Source organism: Zonotrichia leucophrys, chromosome 6 (genome assembly GCF_028769735.1).
Source record: "Zonotrichia leucophrys gambelii isolate GWCS_2022_RI chromosome 6, RI_Zleu_2.0, whole genome shotgun sequence".
In the NCBI taxonomy this organism is placed as follows: Eukaryota; Metazoa; Chordata; class Aves; order Passeriformes; family Passerellidae; genus Zonotrichia; species Zonotrichia leucophrys.
Window position 1 is genome coordinate 14283984 of NC_088176.1, and position 22770 is coordinate 14306753.

The 22770-nt window shown below is 52.9% G+C and overlaps 1 protein-coding gene across 6 annotated transcripts in view; it reads right to left on the reverse strand.

The window, feature by feature from the left end:
* Window positions 1-251: 251 nt before the first annotated feature.
* DNMBP (dynamin binding protein) overlaps window positions 252-22770 on the reverse strand; it is a 33126-nt gene continuing 10607 nt past the window's right edge. The window contains exons 3-17 of one of the 6 annotated variants that reach the window (XM_064716777.1): window positions 22520-22642; window positions 20030-21970; window positions 7816-7997; window positions 7110-7209; window positions 6465-6612; window positions 5927-5944; window positions 5061-5260; window positions 3911-4041; window positions 3575-3679; window positions 3257-3385; window positions 2493-2825; window positions 1961-2143; window positions 1687-1885; window positions 1163-1596; window positions 252-869 (exon numbers count right to left, since the gene is read on the reverse strand). In XM_064716777.1, coding sequence (XP_064572847.1) covers window positions 684-869; window positions 1163-1596; window positions 1687-1885; window positions 1961-2143; window positions 2493-2825; window positions 3257-3385; window positions 3575-3679; window positions 3911-4041; window positions 5061-5260; window positions 5927-5944; window positions 6465-6612; window positions 7110-7209; window positions 7816-7997; window positions 20030-21970; window positions 22520-22642 — 4412 coding nt within the window. In that variant the 3' untranslated portion in view covers window positions 252-683. Of the gene's footprint in view, window positions 870-1162; window positions 1597-1686; window positions 1886-1960; window positions 2144-2492; window positions 2826-3256; window positions 3386-3574; window positions 3680-3910; window positions 4042-5060; window positions 5261-5926; window positions 5945-6464; window positions 6613-7109; window positions 7210-7809; window positions 7998-8236; window positions 8461-11972; window positions 12112-13087; window positions 13177-15961; window positions 16433-20029; window positions 21971-22519; window positions 22643-22770 lie in introns of those variants that run through there. The other 5 variants (XM_064716776.1, XM_064716778.1, XM_064716781.1 and 2 more) reach the window with 5 other exon arrangements.

Consider the following 22770-nt stretch of genomic DNA (forward strand, 5'->3'; position numbering starts at 1 on the left):
AGATGGGAACCTGATGGTTGCCGGCAGCAGCAGACCTTGGAAAGGCCAAGCTCCTGGGAGACTAAGCACAAGGGAGAAGGCACCTGCTGGGGGTTTTGTTGTGAGGGTTTCTGAGGCCATATCCATCCCAGGCCTAGGGCTCAACTACTCCCAGCAAACCTCAGAGCTGCTTTCCCAAGCAGTGTGTAAATGTCCCACCTCAAGACCTGCAGAGACAGGCAAGACCAGGCTCCTGCTGCACAGGGAGCATATTCACAAAGTCTGGGTTGCTTTTAATACTACTTGACTAAAGACAATCTCCAGAAACTCAGCATTAGCCTTCCACAATTTAAATCCACAGCAGCTCCTCATCCTGAGTTAAGCCTTACTCTTCTGGGCAAGTGACAGCCCCAAGCTTTGTTCCCCTGCTCCTGGCTGGACACGGGAGGCTCAAACACACCTAAGAGGTGAACTCACCCCTGCCCTCACACAAGCTGCCTGCTCCTGCCTACCTGGCCAGTCCACCCTTCTCTGTCCCCTAAAGGGACGATGGCAGCCAGTGTTTGGGGCCCAGGAGCACTGCACAGCTGTGAGAGGCATAGCCTTAAGGGTGAGCAGTGAGGGCTGCAGGGCTGGCCAGCCTCCCCCAGACCCTAGCAGTCCCAGCAGGAACAAGGCACGGGGTGCAGGCTCTGTCTGCAGATTCACGTGTACTCCGTCTTCCGGATGTAACTTGAGGGCACGTAGCCCTGCTTGCCGTGGGCCTCAGCCAGCCACCACTCCTGATTGCCTGTGATGTCCTCAAACTGCAGTATCCTGAGTCTCTGGTTAGCTGACACGCTCAGCTCATTGGTGTTTCGGCCTTTGAAGGTGTAGAGAGCGTAGTAGACCTGCCAGACAAGGGGAGAGCATCAGTTAGGTGGTCACACCACACAGCCTTAATCTCACACTGCATAGGATGTGTGGGCTTTTGTCCTTCTCCCCAATGACAGCCCTGGCCCCATCCTGGCCTCTGCCCACCCCCATCTGAAGACTGGTTCTCTGCTGTTGGAAGAAAAGGTCTCATACCCCACCTCCTACATATTCATGGTCACTGCCAGGGAGGAGGATGATTCTGTTCCCAGCCAATCAAAGCAGTCACCCCTTGGCATCCCCAGCCCCATGAGGGTGGCTGAAGACTCACCTGGTTGCCCTCTGACTCGCTGTTCTCCAGCCCTGAGTCTCTGTCCTCCACAGAGGGCGTGGGCCTGAGACGTGCTTTGGTGGGGTGCCCGTTGCGAGAGCTGGGGCTGCAGCCCTGCTCGGGGCGGCTGCAGCGGCGCTGCGATGTCACAGTGCCAGCCAGGGGGGCCGTCCTGTCACCAGAGCCAAGCTGGGGCACACAGGGGGAGTCCACCTCCAGTGGGGACTCTGCTGGGGAGACAGAGTCCTGCAGGGGTTTCTGAGTGAAGGTGACGGCTGCCCCACTGGGGCTGAAGGTCAGGGTGGCGTTGCTTTGGGGAGAGGAGCTGCTGAGCTCTGACTCGTTGGAAGAGTGGCTGCCCACAGAGACGTCCGACTGGCTGCGGCGGGGGTTGTAGGGCTTCAGAAAGGAGCTGTACACAAAGCCTTTGGTCACTGCAGAGAGAGACAGGAAGGGAGCTCAGACTGGGGCACAGGGAGACCAGAGGAGGAGACTCACAGCAAGGGCAGGGAACAGCCACCTACCCCCATTGTCTATGAGCCAGCGATTCTGGCTGCCCATGGGGTCCTTCTTCTTGATGACACCCACAATGTCTCCTTCCAACAGGGAGACATCCAGGTCCTGGGCAGCATTGAAATTGCGCTCTGCCTGGAAGAGACTCTCCGGGGGATAGCGGGCCAGGAGGGCAGCACGGATGTCATCCGACTGCAGGAAGTGGGTTGGCTGCAGAGGAACAAGGCAGGTGTGAGTGGCTGTGCTGGGCTCTGCAGGCCCTGGCACTGGGCAGAGGGAACTCACCAGGCCACCAAGGGGCTGCCGCCGGGCAGACTGCCGCTCCATGCTTTTCCTTTCAAAAGTCTTCTTGGGAGCTGCCTGGGACTCTGGGAAGAAGGTGAAGGCCTGGAGCTGCTGGAGGACTCGACTGTGCTCATCCTGGAAGATGGCAATGAGGTTCCCTTCCCTGCCAGACACCTTCAGCAACTGGAACCAGAGCAAAGTCAGGATCCTGGTTAGCTGACAGGTGCAGGAAGAAGTGACCAAGCATAGACCATGGCAGGGCTCTGAGTTCTGCCTGTGACTTGCATCAAGCCCAGGTCTGCAGTCCTGCCTGGACTCAGCTCTAAGTGATCCTCAGACTTGTGACCTGAGATTCTCTAAGGTGAATGCTCTCCTGCCACTGCTCCAAGAGCCTTCTACACACAACTGCAACATAACCCTGCAAGCCCTGCCCCAACAACATCCCACAGGAGCTCTCCACAAGTCACTAGTGCCCTGAAACTGCAGCAGCAGCTTCCCCCACGATGTGACACGTCCCAGTGAGTGAACTCACCGACAGCAGGGGTCTGAGCTCCTCCAGGGCCAGGCGCACGAAGTCGCAGTGTGCCTCGGCGTAGCCGCGCACGCAGCTGGCAAAGAGCTCCTTGGCGAAGCGCAGGAACTGGGGCAGCTCGTCCAGCAGCTGCGCGTTGAGGGCCTCGTAGTTGTTGCGGGCTGACTGCAGCTCCTCCAGCGTCCGCTTGTCCTTCAGCTTCTCCGCTCGCTCGGAGCAGTTGTGGAAGTCGAGCAGTTTGTCGAATCGTTTCTGCACCAGCTTGTGGGGCCCCGCAAACATGCTCAGCAGCTGGCTCAGGGGCGAGCTCACCAGCCGCTCCGTCCGCTCTTTCTGGTGGGCACAGGTGCAGGGAGACGGTGAGACAGGGTGCTCTCTCCCACTGTGAACGCCAGCAGCTCATTTTCCAGCACACAGCCCCCCCAGGACAATACACTGACTGTTGCCTCGTGGCAGCCACTGGAGCTCCAGAGGTCCCTTCCAACAGCAATTATCCTATAATCTTACATAATTGTGCCAGCATGGGTAACTCTATGCAAAATACCTGAACCACTCGCATAAAGAGCTGTAGCATTTCAGGTAGGGCTGAAAAAATGTGTAACAGGCACAGTCATAAACTGCCAGGCATCAAAGCTCTCAGGAGGGCACAGCTAAAGAGGAATGCTCACAGCTCTCCCAGGTTACCCTCCCTGCAGCCTCCCAGAGCCTGTCCATCTGCAGCAGACCCCCAGGATGGGCCTCAAAGGGGCACAAGCCGCACTCACAAAGCTGGAGAAGAGCTGGTCGCTGATGAGACGATTCACTTTCTGGAACTGGTCCAAGTCCCCACTTCCCTTCTCTGTGCACAGGTCCCACATGCTCCCTGCTGCCAGTGCCTTCATACAAGCTGACTCCTGCACCAGGGAGAAACAGCTGAGCCATGCTTGCTGCCCAGAACGGGCTCCCAGGGCAGCCCAGCCCCAGCCCCAGCCGAGCTGAGGCAGGAGCTGTGGCCAGAGGCACTGCAGGGACACACCATGCAGACAGGAGGGGCAGTGCATGGTGAGCCCTACAGGCCTGGCATCACACCCAGAGTGGCTCACCCGGACATGCTGCAGGTACAGGGAAAGGTCCCGGATGAAGGACTTGATCAGACGCTCCTGCATCCGGAAGTTCTTCTCTGTCTCTTCAAAGGCTTCATCCTTTAGCTGTGGGAGAAAGCGTTTCAAGGGAGGCAATGAAGGACTCAGTCCCTTCCAGACTACAAGATGTGGGGCTCTCCTGCCCCCAAGCTGGGCAGCAGAGATGGGTGGTTCAGACTTTAAGCTCTCTCTGCCTCGCTGGCCTGGATCAGAGCTGGACAGGAGAAGGGGTGTGGAGCGACAGCAGATACTTCTGGAGAAGCACTGCAGGGTCTAAGTGCAGCTGATGCACGGTACCTGGGGTGCAAAGCCTGTGAGATGCTTGAGGTGGCTGCTCACACGGTTGGATTTCTTGATGATAGAGTGGAAGTTGAGCTTGGAGATCTTCTCCATTAGGCTATCCTCATCCCCTTTTCTGTACTTTAGCACTAAAGAGATTGATACAGAAATCAAAACCCTCGTAAGCACAAACACCCATGTCTTACACTGCCTCATCAACAATCACCTTGTTAGTTCTCCTCTTCCCCAAGCCTCTGCAGTCCTAAGAACCCCACATTTCATTACAGAATGGCTTGGGTTGAAGTGACCTAAAAATCATCTAGTTCTAACCCCTTTACATCTACAAGACCAAGCTGCTCAAAGCCCCATCCAATCTGGTCTTGAACACTTCCTTGGGTGGGGCATCCATAACTTCTGCAGGCAGCCTGATCCAGTGCCTTACCATCCTCACTGTAAAGACTTTTCCCAGCCGTTATTATTTTTAAAGCTATTATCCAGCCCTATCACTGCATGCCCTTATAAAATATTGTATCATAACCTCCCATCCCATCCAGCACTGTGCCACCTGTTTGGTTCTTGAGATGCCCTACAGTTTGTAGACAATCCTTGTTCCACAGGGTTATGCATACATGACATAGGAGATGATGCACAACAGTCCCTGGACATGCAGAAGGTGTCTATATTGCTACTTTAGCAAATACAAGCAATCATTACATGCAGCCTCTGTCACCTCAGCTTTAGTGGGGCTATGAGGAAAGACTCAAGTGTAAGATTTGCACAAACTGGGGACTTTCAAGGGAAAACAAGGGGGCTAGCAGGTATCAAAGGGAGTAATTTTCTCCCTCTGTTCAGCCCCAGTGAGGCTACACTTGGGTACTGTGTCCAGTTTTGGTGCCTGGAGGCCATGGGCGATGCGGGAGAACCACATCTCTTAATCCATGAGGAGAGATGGGGGAGCCAGGTGGGCTGGACATGAGGAAGTAGAGGGGGATCTGCTCACAACCAGCAGCTACCTGAAGGGCAGTTACAGAGGTGATGGGGCCAAACTCCCCTAAGCAGTGAGAGTTCTCCATGACATGGTTGCCAGCTAAGGCTCAAGGGCCAGCAGACACTGATCTCAGCACAGCCACTCCTGTCTCTCTGTGCCCAGCACTGCCCAGCCCCTCACCCAGGTCCTTGCGGCGCTTGTACTCGTTGATGTTGACGTTGATCTCTTTGACTGCGAGGACAGCAGCTGTGAGTGGTGCCTTATCAGGGTGAGCCTCAGGGGTGGCACTGAGCAGCTCCATCAGCAGCAGTGGGTACCGCATCACCCTCTGCACTGGCTTGATGAGGAAGGAGCCCAGGTTAATGTAGTTTGTGCAACCCCTAGAAAGTCAGGACAAAGGAGATGTACCAGGTGTCAGTCTGGCTCTGCCACACACATTCTGCCCCCTCAAACCAGTACCAACCAGACCCAGACCTCCAATGCTTCTAAATCCACTGTACTCCCTACATCAAGCCACCCTTATGTCCAAATTCATTGCACTCCTGAACTCCTGGTGCTCTCAGATCAACCCCAGGTCTCTGTTCCTCACTCACAGCAGGTGATACTTCCCAGTCAGGATGCTCTTTCATTACCCGACCCACCATGAAATCCCACAGAGGCACAGCCTCATACCTGCCAGAGAGCCACTTGTTTCACATGCTGTTCCACCAACCAACTGCCCAGGTCTGTCTCCCAGTGAAGGACAGACTGACTGCAGGACCGCAGTCACTGCAGGGCTTTCCTGGCTCCTTGGGGCTGAGGGCTCCCAAATCCTGTTTCCCGCCCAAGACTTCCCCTCACCTCATCACTTGTGCTGCATATCTGTGCAGCCCACCCACTGCCTCTGCTGCAATGATGCCACAGACATCCCCCTCCTCCCAGTGGTGCCTCCACAAGGCACTGTTAGGGCAGCCCAGCATGCACCCAGCCTGTGGCAGAAGGTTAGTTACAAGGGCATGGCCACACCAACACAGACAGACAAGCAGGGACTAAGAGGAAGTACTCACCATTCACTGTACAGGCTCCTGCCGGCCCACAGAGTGCCAAAAAGCAAAGAAAAGCAAGGGTTAATGGGGTGGCAGGTGTGCAATCCCACAGCCAGTGTCTGTGCCCTGCCCAGTGAGGCTGTCAGGGCAGTGGGCATCCCTGTCCTCCCAGAGCAGCCACTGGCACTGCTGGCTCCTGGGGCAGTTGGCTCCACAAGTTGGAGCCTGGCACTCACTGAGCCAGGCAAAACAGCTCCTTCCTCAGCAGCCATGGTGGCTCAGGGTTTGGGCAACAGGAGCCCTCAGTCCAGGACATGCCACCTTCTCTATACATTGGTGGCTTCTATGCAGATTTTAAGGGGGTCTACAAGTTTCCTAGCCCATGTGCATTGGTGCAGGGGGCCATGTGAACCCAGAGCCCAGTCAACTATGTAGTGCCACCATCAGACCCTCTGCAGTCACCACCTGAACTATCTAAACACTGCTGAAGAGGGGCAGGGATGTTGGAAACCGATCCCCCTATCCCAGCCTGGTGGCTGCCACCTGAGGAGACTCAAACCTGAGGCTATCCAGCAGCTCCAAAAGTAGTTTCTGCAACTTCTCATCCTTCTCATAGGTTTCCAGCAGTGCGATGGCCTCATCATGGTTTTGGCAATACACCCTGTAGACACTCTCCAGCTCTGCACGATGTGTCAGGAACACTGGTCCTGCAGACAGCAGCAAAGCAGAACTTCAGAGTCTCCTGGTCCCCAGCTGCCTCCAAAAACACTGGTGTGTCTTTTGATAAGACATCCAGTGTCCCCGTTCCACACACACAGCTCAAAAAATAGCTCTGCTACAGCATGCAGGACCCCTCCCCATCACCCACCAACACAGAGAGCTCAACCAATCCAGGTCTCCCAGGGGAATAGCGGAGATAATGGTCACAGGAGCCACAGAGCAAAGGCACAGGCAGCCCAAGCTGGCAGCACTCTGGGGCAAAGGGCCCAGCCCAAATGGACAGCCACAGGCACTGTGTCTGAGCATAGTGACCCCTGGGGCAACACAGATCTCCTGGGCTTCACTGTTGATGATGAGTGGTGATGGGTACCAGCAGGGAGAAAGCCCAGTCCCACTGATCCTCTCCCATCATTTAACTGTTATGCCCTGCCACTAGCAATGCCCACCCCACCCTTCTGATAATGGGTAACAGCAGAACTCATACCGATGGCATCTGAAGCCTCCAAGGCGGACAGCAGCTGCTTGGAGAAGTTTATTACCATGTGGATGTTTCCAAAAAGGCCCTCAAAGTCTATGTTCTGCATCTAATGAATGGGAAAAGAGATATCCTGAATGGGGAACACATCCCAGTTAGACTCAACAGCCCCCCCATTACCCTCCTGCGGCCCATCAGTCCTCAGCTTCACAGCAGGCACCTGGTGTGACCTCCTCTCATCACAGTGACTCCTGAACGCATTCCCTTGTCCTCAATGCACTGAAAGTCTCACTCCTTACGTGCCCTTCTCTTTCCCAGCAATTCCACCCCTGCCTCTGCTCACCTGGTTTTCTCTTTTTCCTCCCACTAAATCTGTCCCCATGCCAAGACCCCGTATCTTATTTCTCCTGTCAATGAATTTAACCTATAACCAAACAAAGGGGACCTTTTCCTGCACCAAAAAATTCAATGTGTAATACTTGCTGCTAGGTCTCGTTCCCAGCAAGGATGAGGGTTCAGCAGGATCTCAAAGCAGATGGGCTTACTGCAACCGGTGCAGGGAACCGCGGGAACCACCCTCCTCCCCTCGGAATAGCTTTAATTTCCTCTATGGGTTCTGCGTAGTCCCCTCTGAGAACTAAATGGACTCAGTATCTCACACCAATCCACCAGTGCTGCACCACAGTGTCCCCTCCCTTCCCAGCTCTACCTGTGCCTGCTGCAGGGGCACCATGATCCTCTCCACACACATCTCCAGGTCTCTGATATAGTCCCGCTCTGTCTGGAGCAGTTCCTCAATAACCTTGGCCCTCTTCTCCAGCATCCTTTGCTCTGCGCTCTCGGTGGTGGCCGAGGATGGCTCCAGGGACGGTGTCTGGGAGGAGAGGAGAGTCATCTCTGCAAGAGAGATAATCGAGATCAGCATGCTCCAGCAAGGATACCAGGGCAGGAGACAAATAGCACCTGAACTGCTACACATGTGACCCATGAGACCGAGCAACAGCACTACTGAGAGTCCAAGGGCCTTTCCAGAGGGGCCATCCCCAGGCTGCAGGGAGACTCGGCTGCTCCCACAGCCCACCCTGGCAGCACCAGGGGCGCCGCACAGCCCTGGCACCGGCACGGCGGGCACAAACCTGCCCCACACGGTCTGCTGGTGCTGGCCGGGGCCCGGCTCCGCTCCCAGCCGCGGCTCCGGGAGCTGCAGGCACGGAGGGAAGCCCCCGCTAGGCAATGGCGGCCGCCCCTCCCTCAGGCTGGGAACAGGGTCTCCATTCTCCGGGCCCGGGGCATTTCCATCTCAATGGCCGCGGAGGGCCCCGGGCACGGCAGCGCTGCTGCCGCCGGCAAAGTCTGGAGCTGGAGCCCGGCCAGCGCGGCCAGGCAGGGCCGCCCCGCCCGCAGGGCCCGGGGCTGCGGGCCGCCCTCCGCGGCCCCGTCCGGACCCCCGGGCCGCCTCTCCTCCTGGTTTTCTGTGCCACCTGCGGCCCCGGGCCGGCCCAGCCCCCTCCGCCTCCATTGAGACTTTTCATCCCCCGCGGATTCCCGGGCCCCGCCGCTCTCTGCCCCACCTGCCTGCGCTTAAAGGCTGCGCCCCCGGACCGAAACCACGGATACAGTGCTGCCCCCGACCCCTCCCTGGTCACTCCTCGAGGCCAGGAACACTCGGGGCTCCCCCATTTCAGGGCAGCACGGAGCACCTTGCAGCGCCAGCCTGCCTAGGGTACCCCATTTCATGTCAATGGCTGGTTCCACAAATGCGCCGTCTGCTACGGAGCCCCAGCTGCCCTCCATCAGCAGAATTTTTTTAGAGCTGCAGACATGCCCCAGTCCAAACGTTTCCAGGAATGTTTTTACAGGACAGGCACTTCCAGAGGTCCCTGACCTCTCCAGTGACAGCGTCAGACAACAGAGGCTCAGCCCTGCTTAATCCCAGGGACACGTAGCAGGGCTTGGGATTTATCCCAGTACCACAGTACCGACTGTGCACAGCCCTAAGAAACCCCCTTGCTCCCAGTGCTTCTGCCAAGCTGCTGGGCAGGCTGCAAGCAGCCCCAGCCGTGCTCTGTGGGGTGATGGCAACCCCCAGCACAGCAGCATGAAACACAGGATGGGAAAATTGCTGCCTCAGCCTAAGTCCACTGCTCCTCCAGGCCAGGGTCTTCACACTGAAACAATCCAAGAAAGAAAAGACACCCAAGCTGAGACACTGACTCAGCCCATGATTATCTGAAACCATGCCAGCCCTTTTGGCCCTTCCCATTGCAGAGCAGCCTCGGCAGAAACCTGGAGCATCAGCGTCAAACAGTAAGTTTTTAGAGCTATCCAGGCTGAGCATGAACCATTGTGCCTCTCTGCAGAAAGAACAACTTCAAAATCATTCCCAGTGCCAGCCGGGCAAATGGGAAACCCAGCTGAAACACAGATGCCCTCAATGTGGGAGGGAAGATATTTGTCTCTCTAAGCTGGCATCTCTGCTGCCCTGCCTTGAAATCTAGCCTCGGGAGAGGCAAAACAACCAGCTCCATGGAGGAGGATTCAGTGACACAACCAGCACTTCATTTAGTAGGCAATTGCTGGGAAGAAAAGGCCTCACTGATTCCTACTGGCAAGTATCCTTAAGCCTAACCCCCCTCCCCCATCAGAGCCTGTCTTGGCTTTCCAGCAGCCCCCAGTGATGAACTTCAACAACACAAATGCAGCAGGAATACACAAGGAGGGCCTCAGAGCAGATGCCAGGTTTAACTTATTTTGCTCTTTGCATTTCTACAGCATTTGATAAGTTAGGAGCAGATTGGGCCCTGCTGTGCAAGGTCCTCCACAAACACCAACAGGGATATCCCCAGACACAGCACTGGGAGCCTGGACAGGATACGAGCAGAAAAACGTACAGGAGGGACAACTAAGCACTAAGGTAATACAGTCAGCAGGTCTCTGTGGCTCAGGGAGTTAATGAAGTAACAACAAATGAGTTATTTTAAAGAAGGCATGGCATTTGTTTTGCAGGAGAGCAAGTTCAAGTGGGAAGGCAGCCTGGAAGAAAGAGGAAGGTGTTAATTTGCAATGCAAACAGGTGTGTGAAACCCAGAGGGGGTGGGCGGTGAGATGATACTATTGCATGGGGTGGGCTGGGAAGAATCTTGAAAATTAAGACAAGCCAAAATCACAGCCAGAAATGACCCATACAGCAGCATTAGGGAAAACAAATGGAAAAGATTACATTTCTTTGGTTGAAGAACAGGATTTTATATTTAGCCCCAGGAAAAATGCCACCACGTTAAGTTTTGTACAGGACACCTCAGTGCAGGTGCAGGAGTTTACTGCACCACCAAACAACCCTGCTGTGCTCCCAGCCTTAGCCAGAGCTAACTGCAGTCACACCATGTGTTTGGCTCCAGCTCCCCTCAACAGAGCTGGGGATGCCCAGCACTGCTGGCAAATGCAGCAGCTCCCCACGCTCCACCAAGCAAACCCCAGGCAAGTAAATCTAGGTCAGGCCCTTACAGAAAGGACCCTGTGGCAAGGATTCAACCCACACTTGTGAGACTGCCAGCTCCGTGACACCCTTCTTTGGCAAGTCTCAAGTCCCTGCCTATGGAAGGGAAATTAATACCTTCATTGCACAGATTTTAAGCCCACAGTAGTTATCAGCTCAGCCTGGATGACCTGGCACAATGCTGGGCATCACTTGTGCATTGTATCAGTATTTGGATGATTTTGAAAACTCATACAAATTAATTCTCCTCTGGCCTTCTTGCTCTTTCAGAACATTTCAAGACTCCTCCAAAAACAAGGCTACATTGCAGTTAAGGCTCTTCGAACTCTTGTTGTTTATCCCTAGTCCAGCATCCTCCTTCAGCAATTAACTCAAAAGTCTCCAAACACTTACAGCTCAAAATATTCAAATACAGAATTTATTTAGCTCTTATATCTGTATCTTGTAATATTTGGCTCTTATATCCAACCAATATGTATTGCTTAGTGTTTGTTTCTGATGCATTTAAAAACTCTTACTTTTTGCATTTCATACTATCTCTGTTAATTGTCATTAATTTATTTTTTCTTGTTTGTCACACATCCTTGTATGTCTAACAGCAGCTTTCCCTAAATGAGGCTTATTAAGCAGTTAGCTAAACCCACCCATTTCACAGCTGTAGATTTTGGTCATCTAGTAAGTATTTTTTAAACACATTTCCATTTTACTCCACAGATTTTCTATTTAGATGTTATCTTTCAATTTGATTCATCATGCACATCAACTTTCGAGATGCTAAGACATACACCACAGCTTGAATGGGCTTTGTTGGCCTGCAGGAATATGACTTGTATTTTTAATGAAGCCAACAAATTCCAATCCAGTGACAAATTCATATTTACCCATGACACAGTTGCCAAATAGGCATTCAGAAATACATTTCCAAAAACAAAGTTCTCCATCACAATTCTCAGAGATTCTGTTCTCCTGTTTCTCCTCGGTTGATGGTCTGAGACAGCCTCCCAGGAGCACCTGCTTTTGAGCTTTGCTATACCCCTGCTGCACCCATGAGAGACCCAGCAGCAGCTCCTAACCCAGCCCTGGCAATGGGGTGTGAAGATGGAGCACTCTCCCACCTCTGCCCTTCCTGGGGAGGCTGTGGTTTGCTATTGCAATCACACTGCTCATCCTGCTCGTCTGAGAAATGTCACTGCCATCAACTTTCTTTCAATTAATGAAAACCTTGAATTGCCATTAACCAGCCTCCTCGTGGGAGCACACATGCAATTAGAGATCTTCCCTGAGCAGAGCTGACCCAACAGAGCAGATCTAAGGGGATGCAGGTCCCCCACGCTGCAGGGCTCACCCCAATGCCTGCCTTGCCCCCCAGGGCTCACCTGGCAGCATCCCACGGGCACCAATGCTCCCTGGAGAGGGACCAGGACAATCCCAGGGATCTCCGGTGGAGCTGCTCCCAGCCGCCAGGCAAGCCCGGCCCCAGCCCACGGCTCAGCACAGTCAAGCAGTGACTCAGGACAAAACAAACCAGCTGCAAATATTTGAAGTATGTGGAGGCCAGGAGGGGAGGAGCCACTGCCGACCATGAGAGGGGGGGCGATGAAACTAGGGCAGGGAATAATTAATCTGAGCAAAAGGCTAAACTGGCTGCCAGGAGCAGGATCTGGCTGGGGTGAAAACTCTTACTCCAGACATTGGTGATACACTAGGGAGCTGAACAGGGACAGAACAGGCATGCTTCTCCAGAGCCATTGGAGTGGCTTGTTATCCTAAACATGCCTAATGCAGAGCTTTGTTGGGATGTCTCTATGCCAGATAAGACCACAACCATGGCTCCAAACCGCCTCTGGTTGCCCAGACAGCCCCATGGCATTCAGTGTGAGCAGAGAATGATTCCAACCATTGACAAAGAAAAAAGTGAAGTAATATGATGGTGTAAAATAGCTAAGCTGCTAAAACTGAGGCAGGGCATCAACAAAAGCGTGAGCAAAACCTCTGATAGACAAAAGAATGAAAGCTGAATGAAATCCTTCTTAAAAAGGATGTTTTAAATATACAATTCAAAAAACATGGAGAACAGTACTGATGAAAAGTCTGTCCCGCATCTGTGCTTCAATAAAGACAGCAAATATAAATATATAAACAGACATAATAAGCCAGATAAGAGATAACAGACATGTCACAGAAAAATGAGAAAAGAAAGACATCAAGAAAAATCCATGGATGGTAGAATTCAGTTTTCATCTTTTGTGGAAAATGAGGAAATAAAATGCCACTTTATAATGGATCTTTATTTCCATCCAGGACAAAGGAAATCCTACAAGGACACAATCCCACAATTAGGCAGAGTGAGTACAGTTTTTGGCAAACCTGGCAAAAAGGTAGAATTATGCAATAAATTTTCTGCTCATTTCTTTCTATAAGGCAAAAAGAGAAAAAAAACCCAACCAACCAAAAAAAACCAACAAAACAAAACCCAAAAAAACCAACCCACCTTTAAAATCCACTGCCAGTGGAGTGGAGACTATCCGGAAAAGAAGGCATTTCTAAACAGATTCTCCAGAGACTGGATTTACTTAATCCCACATAATAGAGTAAATGGAAAATCACTGCTGTCATGCGGAGAAGTGAGGATCAATTCAACAGGATCACAAATAAAGACGAGGCATATGAGTCACTGAGTGATGCAGGGTACCCTGAATAAGATGGAATTACTCAAACCAAGCAGGTTTAATGCAGACAGATGCATTACTGTATTAATGGAACAAGAAACACAGCCTCATGCAGGACTGTATTCTGGGCAGTAATTTTTTGGCTTGATCAGACAAAATTCAACAGGAGTTCCCTGAATGTTGCAGAGGACCACTGGGGTTTTGGACAAGGGCACAGGAGCATAGCAAGGTAAACTACTGCTGACACCCATCCAGAATGCCTCACCCAGCTCTGAAGTCCTCTGTTTCAAAAGAGTCTGAACTGAAAAATGAGTGAGCATCAGGAAGAATAAACACTGAAAGGTCTTCCTCTGAGTCTTTGACATGGGTATTTTAAGACTCCATTCCCTACAAAGAACTGAAGACTGAAAAATGACTTAATTACAGTATCTGCCTGAGAAGAATATCCATCAACTAAAAAGCTCTAATTTAGGAGAAAAAGGCTGGGGTTCAGAGCTGAAATGCAACACATTAGCATGCAAAACCTTTAAGAATGACAGTGACTAAGCAGCAAAACTATGACAGGTGGGCTCTCCTGTTGATGTGTCAGGCACTCAGACATCTGAGTCTTATCCCAGAAGAGGTGCTCTAACCCTGCAGCTGTCACCCAGTTACACTGTACAGAAATCTGTAAGAAGTGTGATAACCCTGTGAACAGAAGAGATCATCTCCACTGGCTTGGAAGTATTCAAGGCAGGTCAGATGGGGCCCTGGGCAACCTGATCTAGAGTGTGGCATGCCTGTCCATGGCAGGGGCATTGGAACTAGATGCCCCTCTAGTTCTCTTCCAACCCAAACCATTCTATGATTCCATGATCTGTATTGGGGCTTTAAAGTCACAAATTCTGTTACTCCATGGATGGAGAAGGAACCTGTTAGAGAAGTAAACAGCATTAGAAAAGGTGCCTGGAGCACACACTGAGGGAGAACCAGAGCTGACTTTTGCCTGCTGCACAGGAGGTATCTGCTGCCAAGCAAAATGGGAGCTCTTTTGGGGAGGTGCTGGTAGGATCTCACACTGAGGCAGCTGCAGCAGCAAAGCAGTACATGCCAAGGAGAGATGGTCCAGCACTGTGCCCCAGCAGGGCAAGGGGAGGGAAAGTAACAGACAACTGCAGCCAGAAAAAGGCCACAGGATGGACAGACAGTGTTTGAAATACCTGGAGCTTTCATCTCTCCTGTTCTGCTGTGAGACACTGGTGCAGATGATGAGAGCATCCTGCCCTGCACCTCTCACAGCTACTCCCATGCCCCAAGCCTGCCACAGTGGAGAAGAATCCTATAATCCTGAAGAGCATAGGCTTTCACTTGGCATCATAGTCTGTCCCTTCAGCTCTAGCAAAAGCTGGAGAAGCAGCAAATGCTCCAGCCTCCTAAGGCTTTGTGGACCATTTCCCATCCCACTCTTCCTGGCCTCCTCCTGGCTCCCCAGCTGCCCTTTGGATGTCTTGGCACCACAAAGCCTCTCCCTTTCTTCACCCTGGGGACACAGCTGAGCAAAGTCCCACCCTTACAGGGTGGCCTGAGAGTGCAGAAATGCAGCCATTGGAGCCTGCTTAATCAAATATCTCCAGAGGACAGATTTCTTGCTAAGGCAGAGGTAGGCACTGCCTCCAGCTTTGCCATCACTTTGGCTGTTGCAGTTTTCCTCTCCATTTCAATCCCACTTCATGGAGAATTTACACAGCTACATGAGACAGATGCTGACAGAAAGGGCACAGGAACAAACAAGTTTTCAGACACATGGAGGCCTGACCATGATAAAGGGCTCCTTCTGTCCCTCTGCCCAGACCCCAGCACCCTGCTGCCACGTCCTCTCAACCCCCACCAATATTACTGCACCAACAAGCAAAGCTGCACAAATCTGTCTGCAGCTGACTCTGACACAGCCACAGCATCAAGGGAATGATTTCAACCATGCCAAAACAGCCCAAGCCTTCCACTTTGGTAATTCTGCAGCTCCAGGGTGCTATTTGATGGGACTGGAGATCTGGATATGGCTTGGGGACCCAGGACACAGGGCATGCAACTGTTGTAGCACAAGCAAGGGACCACTGCAGTACTGAGGGGTGAGGGTGCAAGAGATTCCCACTGGTGACAGCCCCCCAACATGCAAGTGCCTGGGTGTCCTGCCCAGGTGAATTAGGCAACTCTGAGTACTTGTTCTCTGCATATGTCTGAGTGCTTCAACAGCTTCCTCTATTTCTTGCTTTGTGCTGCCTGTGAACAGCTGCCATACTCATGCTCAGGAATTGGTTCCTACAGAATCTATTAATGCTGGGTTATAAAGAGGCAGTGGGAATAACGCCAGCATCTCACTCTCTCCCTCATGAGGAACCTCCTCTGAGCCCTGAGAGAGCAGACAAACCAGGGCCACAAGTTTTAGGGTGCACCAAAACCATGCAGGAGCAACAGAAAAGCCTTGAGTCTGTGTCACCTGTGCTTCCCTCCCACCTGGGCCTTCACAAAACCCCCTTGCAGAGGCTGCAGGGAGGGGTGACAACCTTGATGCTGTTTCACTAAGTGCCAGGGAGGAGCCTTCCTGAGAGAGGCTGGCTGTGCTGGCCACCCACGTGCACCAGGCTCCTCGTGCTGCTCTGGTGCCAGGGCAGGGTGAAGGCACACCCAAGGGAATTGCCCCCCATTTCCCTGTGTACCTGGGTTTTTCTTCCTGGTCTGCACGAACTCTGAGTGCCGCAGGGCACTGGGAGCCGTCCGTCTGTAGAAGCTGTTTCTCTGCAGCACAGAGCCCACCCTGTTTTCTTCCTCGGCCTCCTGCTCCCAGAGCTGGCTCCAGTCGGGCCGGCCCGTGCGGACCCTCGAGTGCTCTGCTGCCCTGCTGCTGTTCTTGGCTGGCCTCCCAGGCCCTGGGGCTTCTCCTTCCAGCTCCCCACAGCTGTCAGAGTCAATGACGCATGTCTCGAACTGTGTGTAGCAGGTATCTGACCCCAGGTTCACACTACCATCTCCTGAGGACCTGACTGCAAATGCAGGAACTTCACAATCTCTGTCTGGACTGCTGTGCTCCATGACATGGCCTTTGGGCTTCCTGTGCTGTTCACAGTCTTCTTCATCTACTTGGTCTCTGACATGTGGCCGTTCCTGCTCTCTATATGCTCTAGGGCCTCCATCATCTCTATACCACTTTTCCCCTCCCCTGTATACTTGATTGCCTCCATCCTCTCTATACTGCCTTCTCCTCTCCCTATACTCCCCAGAATTCCTCTCTTGCTTGTGCCTATGTCTTCCATGCTCACAGTAGTCCCTAGGATCTCTGTAGTCCTGATACCACCTTCCCCCCTCCCTACAGTCTCGAAGGTCTCTATCCTCTCCATACTGCCTTCCTCTCTCCCTATACTGCCTAGGTACTCTGTCCTCTCTGTTCCGCCCTGCTCTTATCTCAGAACTGCAATTTCTGTACTGAACACCCTCCCTCTCACACACCCTGTAGTTTCTGTCCTCTATATCCTGTCTTTTGCCTTCCCAAACATTGTCTGCTCTCCTGCAGTCCATGTACTGCATCTGTCCCTTCCAAAAACCTCTGCAGTCTCCATTCCTGCTCTCTTGGTCCACGGAGTTGTCCTCCTGTCTGCTGGAACTGTCCCAGGCACTGTCTGCTCCTCGGCTGCCCGGGTACAGCCTCCTTGTGGCCCTGGGTGTGTCGCTGCAGCCGGCCAGGTCCCGTCTCCGTACAGCACCACAATCCTCATATTCCCAGCTGAGGAGCCGTGGTTCCCGTCTCAGATCCTCCATGCAGCGTCTCCTCTAAGGACAGGTGCGCATAGTCCTGTGGGGTGTGGCACAGGGGCCGGCTCCCCTCACCCTCTGCTCCCTGAGCCCAGCCCCAGGCTGACGGCGCTTCTCCACTCTGCTCCAGCACTCCCGTCCCAAGCGAAACGCAGGTGCTGCTTCCTGAAACCAGCCAGCAAAGGCAGGGGCCCAATCGTCGGCAGCCCTGGCCTCCTCCACCTGCTGCCCAAAGTAATCAGTAACCAGCCCTGAGCAGGACGGGAGCCAGGCTGGGCAGGCCTGCACCGCCCAAACCGGCTCCGCGGCTTTGCCAAAACCTCTCCGCAGGCAGCTCTGAGGCAGGGAGGAGGAGGGCACTGGAGCATGCAGAGGCCCTGCCCCAAGACCAATGTCCTCAGGGAAGGGAAACAGAGCATGTGTGAGACCGCAGGAAGCCACAGAACAGAGGTGGGACACCAGATCTTCTACTAGATCTTCTTCTTTCCACCCCTGATGGCATGGAGGAAACAACATGGTCTACAAGAGGCTGGGCTCTGCTCCACACTTTGCTGGGGCCAACTGAGGCCTTCAGGCTGCCCCTGGCTCAACCCTGATGCTGAGCCCATCCTCTTCCCAGCCCTCAGCACAGTCACAGTCCTCTCCTGAGCTGCTCCCTGCATGACAGACCAGTGCCTCCACAGAGCCATGCAGTCACAGCTGCATGGTTCCCTGCTCCAGGGGGAACAGCTGGTCCACCCGCTGACAGGAACAGGCTTGAAGGGATTACCTGGGTTATGGAGTCTGGTGCCAACACACCAAATAAGTTTACAGAAGGCTAGAGAAATACACACTCCAGTAATGCTTCTCCGTGCAGGGCACAACATATCCCCAATTTTCCATGCCAAACACAGAGCTCCTATAAGAAACCAAGAGACAACCACGGCATGCCCTTGACAGAGAGCACGAGAGTCTGTAGATGTCATCCATGTCTCAGGTTCTTGCAACACTTGTTAGGAACGCAGAGCCCATGCCCTCAGCTGGTAGAAGACAAAAATAAAACCAATGGACTCTTCTACTCCAACTGCAGAAGAGCAAGTGCTAATCCTGCCCCAGCCTGGTGATCAGTAAAACCCCAGTATGCTCATAAAGACACACCAAAAAAACAACCTGATGATTTTAAACACTTACTGTAGAAAACTGCGTATTTTCTACTCTTCCTTTGGCTTCCAAAAAATACACTGAAGGGCTGGATTCCCCACTATCAACTATTTCTCCTGTAAGACTATGCCTGCCCTGCTTTGGTTGCTGGTCAAATCTTAGTGAGAGCTTTTCTGCCTCCAGTGTCTCCACGTTCCTAACAGTGGTAAGGCAGAGGTCATGCCTCAGGCATGCCACAAACACGTTTTGCTGAGTTGATGCAACACCAAATTACTGTTCTGCCTGCTGCACTAGAGCTGGGCTCTCTGGCCACACTCAGATGTGTCAGCAGGGACATGGCAGAGCTTGGGTAGAACACATCTTCATTACATGGCTAGAGAGGTCTCTTGAACAGGAGAAAAATCCCCTAGGACTACTGAAAGGATACTAGCTTGAGGATGCCTCAGGATAGTGCATTAGTTCTTGCCTAAAACTTCTGGTTCCAGGAACCAATACCTTCCACAGGATCAGTCCTCTACCAGGAAGCACTGGGACAGTGGGAGACACTTCCCAGCAAGATCCATCCCATCAGAAAATTTCCCTTGAGATTCAGCCTAGACTTTCCTCTTCCTACCTTCAAGTTATTTTATCTAGCTTCAAATCCTCTAGGCCTCCTTCCGAGCATCCCTTTTGCACACCACTGACATGAAGGCTGTTTGTCACCCTGTTTTCCTGGTGCAGCCATACCAGCCTTCACTGCCACGTGCTCTGCCTCTGACACGATCATGAAGCAAGTCCCTGGGCTCCCAGTGCTGATTAAGCAGTGGGAGGATGGAGGCAATGAAGTCAGAGTGAGCAACTCCCAGGCAGGAGCTGGCATTTCACTCCATCTCCCGCATGCAGTGCCCACATTTCCTGCACGTCGTGGGTTTCAGTGACAGAACTGCAGTGTCAGAGCTCGTGGGAGAAGCCTGGGAAGGAACTGTGGGAGATGATGTATGTGATTCCATCTTTCCATTTGTCTACTGTAATATCAAGTGTAGCATAATTAACAGCACTGATCTTTACGTGGCATCTTCAGGTTTCAGAGACCAAATGTGCTGATATAATCATGGGAAATTCCTCTTTTCTGAGTAATTTTTTTCTGGGGTGCAAGAACAAAAGTCTCATTTTCAGCTACAGATATGCCACAATTGTAAGCTCTTTGCTGCTGTTACCAACAGAATAGTCCTGTTTTCTTGTCCGGAACTTCATGGATGGCAGGAGCACAGGGGCAGGTTTTACTTTTTGCCCAGTAATCCATCCCACTCCCAGGTCAGGTTCAGTCCCCTTCCGTGCACCCCTTCTCATATGAATAACAAATCCCCACAGGTCTGTATCAGCACCAGAGCAGAAAGCACAGGAAACCCAGTGCCCTGACAGGTTGAGAGCAGTCACAGCACAGACACCAACTCAAATCTCAACTGCAGGACCCCCAGCCTTGAAGTTGCTGCTCACTCCCCTACAGATAGAGGGGATGAGGCAGGGAGGTTGGAACTGCAGCAGCAGTGCTTTTGCTTTTCATCATGGACATACAGGGAGTAGATGAGATGAAAGCTCTGGATGTATGGTGGGGCTGGAAGAGATGGGACAGTTGGAAGAAAAAGGGGGTGGGGAAGATCAGGGCAAAGGGATATCCCGAGAAAGACGCAGTGATTCTCCAAGGCAAAATCATGATGATATATACTGCAACAGTACTTACAAAATTATCAAAATCAAGAATTAAAGGGTATAAAAGACTGCCTTTAACAGTGTCTGTAAAACAGCAGAGGCACCTGTGCTCCTGAAGCATTCCCCATCCCACACTGTTGCAGACTCACCTCTCAACTCCTGCAGCTCCATGCTGAGGCTCTCAATGTTGGAGTCACAGAAATCAAGGTTCTCCATGGTCTCTGCTCTTACCAGCTCATCCTGCTGCTCCTCCAGCATCAGGCTTAGCTCGGCACGGGTCTTGCTGTACGCCTCCAGATCTCTCTCCACCTCTCCAATTCTAGTCAGCAGGATGGAGCTGGAGGAGGCTGATCCTGCCTGTGTCAAGTCCTCACATCCCTCCTCCAGCCGCTGCTCTGGGGTGCAGGGCTGAGGCTGTGCAGGGGCCACGTGTTTCCGCTGGTTGCTGGGTGGAGGCCGGGGCGCAGGCCGGGAGGGTCTGACCGAGAAGGACAGAGCCCTGCCTTTGGGCACCTGCCCACCCTGCACCTGCACGGCGGCTGTCACCAGGCTGCTGGGCCGAGGAGGGGGCGGCCTCAGGGCCCTTCTCCTCTCTGCCTGCCTGGAGAGGGACACAGATTCAGGAGACCCACGGACAATGTCCTTCTCAGAGCTGTAGTCCAAGATGGAGAAGTGACGGGACACCTTGTCCTGCTCCGCACCAGTACCTGACAGGCTCTTCTCAAACTGGGCCAGCTGCTCCGTCAGTTTGGAGTCCAGGTCCGTGCAGCTGTCCCCCTGCACTGCAAGAGGGCAGCACTCCCCCCAGCTCCCAGCCCGTGTGTCCAGGCTCACCTGGGCACTTCCTAAGCTGGGACAGGGCTTGGACTTCTCCAGTTTACTGTCCATCCAATTGTCCAGGTCCTGGGTCCTGCTCTGGCTCTCCTGGGGCTCAGATGCTGCCCAGCTATTAGTGGATGAAATCGCTTGGCTCCTGCAAGGATTTTGGGGGAAGTGGGGTGCCTGCAGGGGCACAGTGGGGCTGTCTCCATCATGCTTAGGGAGGGAGTGACTTTCTGAGTTTCCTGGGGTGGCTGAAGTAGTCCCTCCAGGCTCCAGCTCACCTGCTTGGCCAGGCCTGTTGCCCTGTGGGGGAGGCAGCTGGGCAGAGGGGTGAATGCCATTGACTGACTTGGTGTGGTTAGAGGGGACTGAGCCCACTGTGCCTTCAGGATGCGGCTCTTGCTGTCCTGTGCTGGGAAAGGCCTGGTGCTGTCTCAAGTCAGTGCCAAGAGGATCCTCTGACCTCTCTGCCTTGTGAGACAAAATGGTGGCAGGCTCAGGATCTGCAGCCAAACCACCTTCCTTTTCCCTGCTATCTTTCTGGGGCAAAGGAGGAGTTTCAGAGCAAGTGATTTCTGGATCTTGATGGGTGTTCAATCCACAACTGCCTCCACCTTGCAGATCCCCACCACTCACCTTTTCCAAGCAAGACTCAGAGGCTTCCAGCCTCACAAATCTGTGTGGAAAGATGCCACGTCTTCCTCTCAGCTCCCCCTCCAGCCAGCCATCCTCCAGAATGCCTACAATCCGAATCCTGTCACCCACATCAAAATCCAGTTCCTTGGACTCCAGGGCTTGGAACTGATAGAGGGCAACACCATAAGTACCCCCTGGCTCCTTGTCATCTTTGTGGGGCATCTCTACTGTGCCATTGGTGTCACAAGTCCCTGTGGGTTCTGGATCCACTGAGGTTCCTGGTGCTCGCAGAGGAGTAAGCAGTTCCACAAAACCCTCTGGGAAGATGCCCCTGCAGCCTCTGAGCTCACCCTCAAACCAGCCAGGCTCTGGGACACCAATAATGTTGATCACATCCCCTTCCCTGAAGTCCAGTTCCTCGTCCAGCTGAGCAGACAGGTCCATCAGGGCCTGGGCTTGGCCCAAGGAGTAGGCAGGCACCTCCAGGAGAGGGCTCTGGGACAGCTGACGTCTCCGAACGGAAAGGCACAGCTCCCTCACACATGATGAGGGGAAAAAGCCCTTGGAACCCCAGCTGCTTCGGCCCTGGAGCCAGCTGGAGGCCAGGGGCCCCCCCAGGATCACCAAGTCTCCTGCAGAGAATGAGACACATCAGTTCAAAACTGCTCTCATTATTGCTTCCCACCTCTTATTCCTGCCTCCCCATTTCCCTCCTGGCTGTGGGTGAGGACTGGCACTCTGTTATAGCACAGTGCATGCTGGGGATGCACACAAGCACAGGATGGGATTAAGGCATGAAGTGTCAACAGCCTCTTGTACATCTAAGATACACAGTTTGGCTGCAAAGCCGTGCAGGTACACTGAGGATTTCATTCTCCCCCAAATGCAAGTCTAAGATTTGGAGATTAGGGGTCAGTTAAAAGGCAATTGTAAATTTACTGTGACCAGGTGATGCCAATTTTTGGAGTTTCATGAGTAATGACAGATCATGAGAAACCTGTATCGAAGTGGCAGAAGCCTAGAGGACCATGGTGGATTTGACATGACCTATGTCATGAGGAATTAGGAGATTCACCTCTTTCTTCTGTCACACTAGGCAGGATGCTGTGACTAGGTTCATCCATCTGGAAGGACAGGTGAGGCTTTTGAGGTGCAAAACAAAGGAAGGGAATGGAGATTACCTCTCTGCAATGACAAGCTCCCTGGCTCTTGAGATGTGAAGTCATTGGTACAAACAAGCAGTTTTTCTCCCTGCTTCAAAGGGGGAATATCCACAGGTTCAACAAAGCTGCTAGGAAACTGCCCTAAAAGGAGAATGAGCTGTCAGCAATGAGTCTTTCCTGTGACCCACCACCACTGCCACCCTCCTTCCAGTTTTTGGGATCTATTCGTCTCTGGCTAAAGGAAAATACCCAGTTACCCTGGGTGCCTC